The following is an 11,282-nucleotide window of genomic DNA, read 5'->3' as shown; positions in this document are numbered from 1 at the left end:
GACATTGTTTTTCTGCAGCTCCAGGTAATTAGTATTATCAAGTTGGATAGGGTATGGTAACCATATGTTCAGCCTTAGAAGAGATTTATTATTACTAACCCTATTTTTCATATTAAGAAAGTGAAACTGCCCATCTAGAAGTAGGTTAAAGGAGTCTAGTAGTCAAGTGCGTGAACTTTTGGACTTTAACTATTTTGGTTCCTGTCCTGTTCCCAAAGAAATGACTATATTAACAATACTAGTAGGCCATACTTAAGACGTTTCCCAGGTTGCTAGGTCACTTGGGTTAGGAAAGCCAAGAGCACCATCCTAGAAGTCACCAATGCCTAACTCTACTAGCTTGAAGAATCTGGCAGATAAATTAGCATATCACCTCCTAAAATGCAACCAGCAACTTATATTAGTACAATAGAGGTTGCCCGCGCACTAGGGAGTTAGCCAGGATTATTACTACAGTTAAGCATACTTACACCTGCTATAGCAATAGCTCTTCCAAGACTGTTTTTGGTTGAATAGCAATATAACCACTCTATATTTCAGGTACAACGCGGGTAGCATCCTCTTGGAATATCTTGGTGGAGGCATTATAATTCATAAAAATTGCATGCTGGCTCCCTTGAGTTATCACAGTCACAGCAACCTTGGGGCCCTGGATAGTATTTGGGACGTGGGCAAAGAATGCACGCTTAGAACTATATATCTCCTTTAATATAGTCTCTAGTATACTCTTATTATAGATTATATTAGTGACAGCATAGTTAATAGCAGACTTTAAAACACCTAGAATGGATTTTGATCCCTAGAAACAGCGCATCACAAGTGACTTAAAGGTCTTACTATAAACATCAATTGGCCAGTACAGGTGGAACATAGAAAGGGCTGTCAAGCCACCTAGAAGAATCAGCATAGAAAGGGAATTTTAGGGGGAAGTACCCTTTACCTAAGCTACTCCTGCATGCCAAGTCAACCATTTCATGCAAAGGACAGCCTGGAAGTAGTTCTTGCAACTCTTTCAGGAATTTAATAGGGCTAACACCTCGCGAACCTCCACTATTAATACTAATAACCCGAACTCCAGCAGTTTTTAGTTTAGTATCTACTATTACTTTACTACTATCTCCAAATATATACTATAGATGCACTTGGTTCTCTCTTCCTGACACTATAGTCCCAAATATAAATATATATTCTTAGTAGACTAAATAATCACAAGTCAGATAATACTCGGGTAGGCGATAAAGGCAATATAGGCATGTTGTGTTACTTTTAAATATTAAAAGAGAAGGGTTGAGTATATGGATAATCTGGTAGTGTATACCCCTGGCAGATACATAACCTCCTTGAATTTGTTCAAAATAGTAATAGCAAAACTGCTCAATTTCCCTGCATATTTTAGCCATGCAGATATTACCATAATAGATTGTCAGAGCTTGGTAATAGTATAGCTAATAAAGCATATAGAATACAGACTCAATTAGAAATGCTACAGTTGTTAGTAATTGGAATAGATGGCACAAGAGAAGACTTACCATGCATTCGAGGGGGATATGCATCCATGATAATACTAGAGGCGATATATAAAGCAACACTAGTAAACAGGGTTTTGTATTCTCTAGCTAAGTTAAGCAAAGTTACTAGGTGCCTAGTAAAGTCATTTATTAGTTTATTTCCTCTCTAGGTAGCAATAATATAGCAAAAATTGTTAGAGATTATCCTTATAGTATAGTAAACTATCTTCCAAAACAAAGGCACAAAGTGGCTATTAGAAAAGAGTATCCCATGCTTAAGGCAGATGCTAAGGGCCTCTTGCTGCTAACAGCATACCTTATTATAAAGGCACTGGTGCTTGGCAGAGGCGGACAGGTAGGACCCCGCGAGCTTGATAATCTTGATGGAAGAGAAACACGCCTCAAGTCTATCTAAGAAAGGCTGAATCATTTTACAAAGGGTTTTTGCAGAATTAGGCCAAGTATCTTCTATAGTAATAATAAGTAGCCTTAGGCAGATCTCAGGTAACTCTTGTGAGCTTCTAATTTCTACCTAGACAAAAAGGCAAAGCGCAAAAGTATTAGGGCTAGAAAAATCATCTGCAAAAACACACACTATATTGCTAAACAAGAAAAGTAGCTAACTATATAACATGTTAGTCAAGAAGTACTCTTTAGGCTTCCAGCATGTAAAGTAAGAATATATCTTATAGCAGATGACCTGGCTATAGTTAGTTAGGACCTTGGCAAATAGGCTACTATCAGCAAATAACAATAGCATGTTACTATTAATTAATATGGTCTCAGGGCAAAGGTTAATATTTTCCCTCTTGCCACGCCTACTAATATTATTTTGACAGAATATCTCTTTGATTACAGTATCCTTTGCTTTGGTCCTAATAAAAAGAGTAATCTAGGGGGTTTGGGAGGATGGCCTAGGCAGTTCGCTGACTACCTGGCCTAACCAACCAGTATCCTCAAGGGTAATTTCCCTAGTTTGCTTACTTTGAACATGGCATAACCACGCAATATAATCGCAAGGAGCCATATTGTTGCCTGAAGTAGTAAACAAGAGCGTCTCTTGCCCCTATATAGCCCTTTTCTATACTAAATAATCATATTGATCTGTTGCAATATGCACAATCTAGGGTGTTTAGTTTTGTTTGGACTTGAAATAGCTTTTAGTGCTACCCAAAAGATATATTTTCACTTTCCTTTACCAAGTGTTTCTCCAATGTATCTGTTTAGCTTGTTATTTAAAACCTCTAGGAGGTTAATCCTTCTATCCAACATGTTAAGAAGGATTCAGAGTACTAAGTAGGATTGTAATCATGATGCAAGTATAATTTTCCTATAGCGCAGCTGTATTGATTTGAAATTATTAAAGAGTTTGGGAGTCTAATAAATAATTTATGAATTATCTACCCTATTAGTTATTATAAAGGAGGGACCTTACTATAGCATTAGGGAGTTTATTAGGAGAGTATAATTCTCTATTAGATAAAGCAAAGTAAGACATGATTCTTCTTAGTATAAGAGTTAAGGGTAAACAGGTGGATAAGAGAAAATATTTTAGGAATTTATCACAGTTATTATATTCTGCGGTACAGTTATATTCAGCCTAGAATCTACCCTGGTGCTTATATGGGTTTTTTTGCCTTCCTTTAAGATTGGCACACCAAGCATCCAGGCTTATTTGGAAACTTAAATCATCGCAGGATAGAGTTAAACAGATGACTATAGGAGTGGGGGGATGGAAAAAGCTCGCAATCTATCCTGGTTGGAAGGATTCTATAGCATAGTCTTCTCAATCTCTAGTCTAGAATCTGCCTAGCACTTATACCACGACTTTATGTTTTCCCGTGCTAGTACCACGAGCGGCTTATAGCGCGGCTTATGGCATAGCTCTTCTTAAAGAAGGATTGCACTAAAGCTTAATTAGAGAACAAGGGAATATCAATCATGATAAACTTTTAAAGGATTGGACTTGAAAGAAGAACAAAGAAACATAATACAGGTGATAACAAGAACCCCTGTCTATCCCACCCAACACAAAGTACTAGTCTTCAATCTAATGGGATTGCTGAACTAAGTTGCGCCAGAAAAGGCCCCAATTCCTCCATATAACAAAGAACTTCCTTAATTTATCTGTCCAGTCAGGATCCTATAGTTAAACTAACAAGGACTTTTGGTACCTTCTAGGATTGCATTTGTACCCTATTATTGGTTAGCTTTGATCATAAGAAGTAGCTAGGGTACTTACTGGGCTTCAAGTGTTACCACGCAGCTTAACAGCTTCTTAATCAGGTTGAAGAGCTTATTTTTGATATTACTTGAGGAGGTGTTCTATATGGCATAATCATTATCATAAGGCAGGGCCTGCGTATCTAAAAGACCTAGAAGCTCGTCCAGCAAGTAATTCAGGGATTCAGGTACTAGATGAGGAAGAAAATCAGCTAGAGGATCCAGGAGATAGGGTTTAAGATTGGGAAATTCACTGTTTTCCCTAATATCCTATTTTAGAAACTCTTGCATTAATAGGTTATCTATAATTATATATTAGAAGTTAGATAGGACAAAAGGTTTATCTCTTTTATACCTTATGCTAGGTGCTTTACTTGTAATCCTTTCTAAAAAATGCCTTGGAAATCCTCTAGGCACCTATTTTTGGCTAGCTTCTATAAATTAATTGACCTTCCCTATTAAATTAAACCTTGAAATTAACCACTGTCAATCACATATTATAATATTCTATTTACATCAACTTGGTATACTATTTAGATTCTTATTAAGAGAAACCATCCCTAAGAGCATACAAGTTGCATTACTTTACCCATGGAGTATATAAAGAAGAAAGAGATACTCCTATTAAATCTTAAGAATACATACTCCTCTTAGGCAGATATTACAGAAATCTATAATTAAAGCATACTAACTACTTGCCAAAGGACTAAGGCTAGCCTTTAGAGCAAGTGGTATCAGCTCCTACAAGTTAGTAGAGTTATCCTAATATAGGAATAACAACAAACCATAAGGTCGCCCTTGAAGGCCAGAGCGCTTATATAGATCTTTACTAACCAATTAGGGTTTTTTTTACCTCAGAAAAGTGCACTTAGCATGATCTTGCTAGGCCCAAGGGTGTATATAATAGTATTATTTCCCTTACCTTCCAATTTCTGTTTGATTTTGTTTCTCTTCCTAGCTATTATCAAGTATTTCCCTGCTATTAATTCCCAATATACAGGCATAATAGGTATGGCCTAGTACTCTATAACCCCAATAGATAATTTATAAATCCTAGGATACTTCTCCAACTTTTGCAACAAGTTCGTGGGCCTTAGTCTACCAGCTTTTTATATATAAATAACAGCATCTAGAGCAGATTGCTAAGCTTAAGTAGTTACTTGCTAGCACTAGTTGGCAAAACTAAAATAAGAGAATATTATTTAATACTCTCTAGACCAAATATAATATGCTTTACCAAGTATATAACAAACTCCATGTTGCGCATGAACAACTTAGACATGAAATTAGTACGCCAAAATATATTTGCATAAACTAGACTCCTAGTAAACACAAGACTAAGAGTGGCTCAAACAAATCTCCTAGAGATTATTTTGTTGAATTAGACTAGTTGTTAATATGCTTGGTTATATCACTAATTAGTCCTAATATATATTTTATTCTATTAAATCAATTTTCTATGCAAACAACTTGGATCAACATTAAATATAATTTAAAGAATAACATATATACCAATAACAGTTTTAGCATCTTAACCCAAACCCTTCCTGCCCTGGTTAACTAAGGTAACTCTCTTTAACTTCTATTTATCAAGAAAACTGGGGTATAATTATTAAAAAGCTATAGATAATAAAAGTAATATATATATGCATTATAAGATAATATAAAAGGAGGGAGCTCCCTAACCCTAGTATTATTTTCTATCCTTTACTAGCTAGAGATTATGCTTGTTATAGTATTGTATTTAAACTTTACTAGTTAAAGTTTTGTTACATTTGTTTATATATATTCTTTTATTCTTATTGTCCTACAACCTTATTTACAAGATGATTTGTACTTTTCCTTTAGCAAGAAATCTTTGATTTCGCACCATGGATTGTCGAGGCCATCGCCCTACCAAACTTGATCTTAAACAGGGAGAGAACCAGCATGAAGTAGTTCCTACCCCACAACAAAGTGCGCGCTTAGCCAGGGTTCCACTAGGGACACCACTACAAACAACTTTGGCTAGATAATCCCAACCTACAGATAACAGCACCAGTCCTCCCAGTCCACCACCCCCTAATCTACCTGACAACACAACCCCACAACAAGTGCAGGCCAAGTCAGTTCCTCCTCCTCCTACGTCCAGTTCCTCTAGTTCTTTGAATATAACTACCATTCGGGCCCCAGGATCTAGTATTAATAATAGACTGCTACTAAGCCTAGAAGACAGCTATTTAATCTGTTATAAAAGAGTTACTAGGACTATCAAAACTTGCTACTAATATAATAAAGATTTCCATGCTAAATATATAAACACCTGGGCAAGACAACAAAACAACTAGGAAAGAAACGCCAACCCACCTTGCCTGAATTGGCATGTATAAGATACTATACTATCTGTATTTTTAACTAATATCTATCTAGCTAGAGTAAAACTGGATATAATTTTCAAGGCCTGATACTATTGTTTGATAGAATAAGCATTAATTCAGACTACCAAGACAGTTCTCCTAGACTTGAAAACATTGGCCCCAATAACTGCAACTAACATGAACAAACTATACAGGAGAGCAATAGCATTCCAGGTAGAAGGCAAGCGATTCCTGTTGTTTCCCAAGAGGCCCACCCCCCCCCCAGAGCCAGTCTAGCAAGGGGTCTTCTCCAGAGCCTTAACATGTTTAACCAGGTTTCACTATAGATAGGAAAGAGATTCTCTACACACGGCCCGGGCGGGCAGTTGTCTAATCTGGGAGTAGGACTATCAGTCTCTATAATGCTGCAAAGTCTGGCAGCACTTATGTTATCAAGGAGGCCTTGACTCTTCCTAATATAAGAAGAATTAGAATATCAATAGACCCTTTCTGGAAGGAGCTAAAGCCAAACTTTAGGAACTTGGGCCCTACCTATATTAGATGGGCTGTCCCTGGATCTTGGGACCTATATAGTCAAAGGCTTCCTGAGATCTTGTGCTGCATTATATATTATAACAATAGAACCTGTATTGAAGAAGTTAGGGCATGTGTAGTTGTTTAGCAACTGTTTAATAGGCAACCTGGTGATGCTATAATTATAGAAAGCCTTTGTAGTGGTTTAAGGACTCCTAAAAAAGTACTAGAGTGTATTTACAGCGTGATGCATCGCGCGTGGATTAAATATTGGCTCAACCACCTATATATATCTGGATCTTCCAGGTCTATACCATTTTAACTGTAGGTAAATTTCGCTCCTTACTATAACCTCCTTACTTTAGATTATAGGTATACTCGGAATCTAGGATTAGTTAAGGTTGATATTTGAATTTCTTGTTATATAGGTAGTAATATATAGTGGCTTACTAAATCACAATAAAAATTTTACATATTAATATACTATTATTTGGCCCAATCTACTCTAACAAAATACAATAAAACTTACTATAGCCACATTAATCAGTTCTCAAACCCAAGAAGAATACTATTCATGAGCTCGGCACAATCTTTTAAGATGGATATTTAGGTATTCTAAATAAGCATTTATAGCAAGTAACATTTAAATAATCCAGCTTTTCTCTCTTTGATATACTACACATCAAGTTTTAGTCTTGTTGTTATTTAAAGGCTTGATACCTCCCCTGAACCTCTTAGTCCTCTATCTATTATATCTAGTACTAATTAGAGGGATTAAATTATAAGCTCCCTAAACACTATTATCTTTACAGGCAAGCCCAGTTTCTCGTCTACAAAATGGAACAAATTTCCTTGTCACCATCAAGCATGGAAAAACTCCTCTACTACTTATAACTTGTCTTTAGTTTGGCTGTTATTGGACTATATACCCAGGACCTAAACAAGGGTAAGCAGGATAATAAGGCTTTACTAGCTTAATAGGTATATACTATAACAACTAGGTATATAGCATATGCTACATCTGCTAGATATTTATTTCTTAACTAGTAGCTTAAAAAGTGCTTAAAAGTACTAATCAAAGAGAGAGCAGGTTTGTATTTACCCTTATTTATATAGAAGATTGTCTTGATTATTCTCTAGGCAGTTATCTTTGGGATTTTTGGAAAAATATATATTGGGGCTAATATTAGCAAGGAAGGGGGGAAGAGAAATCTAACAAGGATGCAAAAGGCAGTTTGGTTTGATTTAGTGAATTTGATATTCTGGATTGTATCTAGGATTTGGAAGGGCTTAAGGTGGCGAAATGGCAGATAGACCGCACGCGGTGGTAACCGAGAACAGGTTCCAAGGGTCTGATGTGGAACAACTTTGTTGTCTGCTAGCCTTTTGTCTGTCATTTTCCATCCCTTTTTTGATTGTCAATGGTTTCCCAAGTTGGTAAATCTAGTTAGGTATAGCTTAGAAATTGAATATATTTTCACGCGTCTATTCAAGTCCCTATCAACCTAAGATTCTGGGCCCACTTCTTCCAGATTAGTTCATGATAAAAAGTGCAAGAAAATGCATATAAAGATATGTGCATCTATACATCTGCCCAATAATTAGAATAGGTATTTTACTCCATGTTTCTCTATTTTTTATTAGTCACAATTCTATATAATATTATAATATAAGGCAAACACAGTTGAAACTAGAATAGTACTTCCTTTATAGAATAGTTCGACAGTATGATCTCCAACAACAAATCTTTTGGTCTTTTTAAAATGGTAGATGGGCCCACGGCCTCAGGACTACTAGGAAGAGGTAAGAAGAAAGCTTGGCATTGCTTTACTCTAGAGAATGTTTCTCTAAAAAGGTTTACTTTCTTTAGGATTGGATATACCTACACTTCAAACATTAGCCAGAGGTATTAGTATACCTTCCCTATATTTCTCTCAGGCTATTCAAGGAAAGGACATGATGGTCTTCAATGCTTATGGGCCAACACTTGAGGAACTCTTCTCATAAACTAGGTAGTACTTTGATGTTCCCACCCTATTACATATGGCCGATCAGATACTCTCTTAAGTGGAATTTATCCATTCTAGGGGTATTATCTATGGAAATTTGAGTCCTGTTTTATTTGCAATTAGGAGCTTTATATAGCAAATTAATCAAGTCCTTCTAGTAGATTTTGCTATCAAAGCTGGACCTACAGCACGAGATGACCTGCATGCAGTAGGTTATATCTTGTTATATCTCCATGACCAAGTGCATTCCTGGGAGCAGTATAAGCAGAAACATGCAGACAATACTTTGCTTCTTTTAAAACCCTTTATAGCTACATTTTCCTTACCTGGACCTATTAATTATAGATTACTCCAAGGGATTCTCCATGCAGCATATATCACGCAATAAAAGCACCTATTAGTAGCAAGAACCATTCTATTCTTAAAAGCTAGTATGCTTGCAGAGGTGGATACAATAACCCTCTTTGATTACCTCTACTTGGCTCTCCATGATATTGGCAATATATATAACAGTTTTTCCTCATCCTGTCAATCTTAGGAATAGCTAAATTTACTCCCTAAATTTAATATTATACTTGAAATTTATATAACCCTGTTAATCCAAGATTGCCTATTGCCTTGGAAAGAGATACAGGTAATAAAAGCCTATCATCTTCTAAATTAACTATGGCAAGATCTCTATTAGTTTATTAAGTGTATAGATATTGCACCAGACGCTTTTTAATAAAAGGTAGTTGGGAGAATATATCAATTCTTGATAGTACTGCATGACATAGTTCCATCTTACCAGAACTACTAGGTAAAGTATCTTTTAATTATAGCTCTTGCATGAAAAGACCTTGAGCCTTATAACAGGAAGTTAGGATAGACTTAAACTATCTACTTTTGGTAGGATATTTTAAATAAGTTCAAAGATGCAAAGTATATTATAAAGCATGATCACTACAATTAGACTACTGTTCCTATTTTAATTATTCTTTAAATTTCTAAGCATCTTGTACATGGTAGCATAGACCCTCCCACCAAGATATTTTTTTTTTTTTTTTTTTGGAATCCTCTGCTGCCAGATCGATAAAGAGAATCTGCATAGAATATGCGGAAGAAAAGGTCACCAAAGGTACATCAGGATCTTGATAGATTCATACCTTTTCTTATTCCTTAAGCATCTTCATATGTCTGTTTAGACCTTTCTAATAGATCATGTGGTAAAAGCATGCCAATCCCTTCGACAAATGCAACAGGGCCAGGGTACTATGCTTGCAGGACAGCTTTCTATTCAAGCTCTAGCAGATAGTATGGAGCTAGCATGCATCAGTCAAGTTCAGTCATGTTATCTTGGACTTGTATGGAGAGGTGGTGATAACAAGGAGGTTAGGTGGTGGTAATCTATATGGGCATGTATCATCTTCCTGTTCAAACAGGGACTTTGGCTTCATTTTTGCTAGTATGGTGGGTGTGTTGGAGGTGGTCAGGTAACCTAATCAATAACCCACGTGCCAACCATCAACGATCTCGATAACAGATTAATTCATTATCTGACTTTAGTAAATGCCTTGAGGCCACTCCCGCCTTCATCTGGTCCAGCTCCTCTTCAGGACCTCTTTCCAGTACTTCCATGCGGCCAATATTGCTGGTGCTATTCCAGCCATGCTTCACACATTTATGGGTACTTCCTTCACCTCTGCTTGTTTTCAGTGCCTAGACCAGTTTAAATGCTTGCAACTGGTTCCTTTATTTTCCTGTTAGTTACTCCAGGTGAAAGACTAGAGTGATAATGGCCCTGCCATTCACCTACCATACCTACCTCTGGCCGCACCCAAAGGTATAAATACAGCCTCACCCCCCTCTCTTCTCCCTGCGAACTTGCCTTCTTCAACCATCGCTTGTCTCATCCAAAGAACCTTCCACGCAGTCCCTGACATGCTGGCAAGGGGCCTGTGGCAAAGGGATCTTATACATGCCATGCAAATCTATCAAACTCCATGATAGCAGGTTTCACGGGTTGCAGGGACCCTGGAGGTGTGTATCTTATATATATTCCCCCATGGCGAGATTGTTTCTGGACTTCCCACGCTAACAAGCCCGGAGATCCTAGGAAAGCCAGGCCCCTACAACCTGCCGGCGACCAAGACACCAGGACAGAGGTATGGCGATATCTATATTCTGGAAACGATGTTCGACCTTAAAAACTGCTGCTGGATTATATCCGCGCCGCCATCAACCAAGACACCAGGACAGAGGTATGGCGATATATATACTCCGGAAAAGATCTGGGTATGGTAGTGATGGTGTTGTTTCACTGCTTCACATGATGAAGTATGCAAATTTGTATGTCGCGAGAACTGGTGGAGTACTCCAGAAAGTTGCCGCCAGGGCAAAAGTAAATGATTATATTAGTTTCAACAGTAGGAGTTGCAAGCTGAGATATGGATACAGGCAATTCACTATTGTGTGGACCCGTGGGACGTGGACCTCATCATCATGCCATTCGGCCAGGATTGATTCAATCAGGAGATTGATGGAGCTCTTCAGCGGGCAGCGGCCCGTGGAAAAGTCATGATGGCGGCCTCGGGCAACTCTTGGCCACCTGGGAAAACAGACCTAAGTTACCCAGCCTTAAGTCCTCATATGATACCAATTTTCTCTACCGATGGCTATGGGTATCCATCCTG

The 11,282-nt window shown here is 37.4% G+C and overlaps 1 protein-coding gene across 1 annotated transcript; it reads right to left on the bottom strand.

The window, feature by feature from the left end:
* Window positions 1–395: 395 nt before the first annotated feature.
* Window positions 396–1,254, bottom strand: BJX67DRAFT_375711 (uncharacterized protein; the record flags this gene model as incomplete). Its single annotated transcript, XM_071031735.1, has 6 exons — window positions 396–426; window positions 471–472; window positions 545–769; window positions 818–891; window positions 941–1,059; window positions 1,211–1,254. 6 exons carry the CDS (start codon window positions 1,252–1,254, stop codon window positions 396–398), a joined length of 495 nt encoding a protein of 164 aa, XP_070880807.1.
* Window positions 1,255–11,282: the final 10,028 nt, after the last annotated feature.

The sequence above is a fragment of the Aspergillus lucknowensis genome, assembly GCF_044049455.1.
Source record: "Aspergillus lucknowensis strain CBS 449.75 chromosome Unknown BJX67scaffold_80, whole genome shotgun sequence".
In the NCBI taxonomy this organism is placed as follows: Eukaryota; Fungi; Ascomycota; class Eurotiomycetes; order Eurotiales; family Aspergillaceae; genus Aspergillus; species Aspergillus lucknowensis.
The sequence above is the reverse complement of the archived record's forward strand: the minus strand, read 5'-3'. Positions and strand labels throughout refer to the sequence as shown.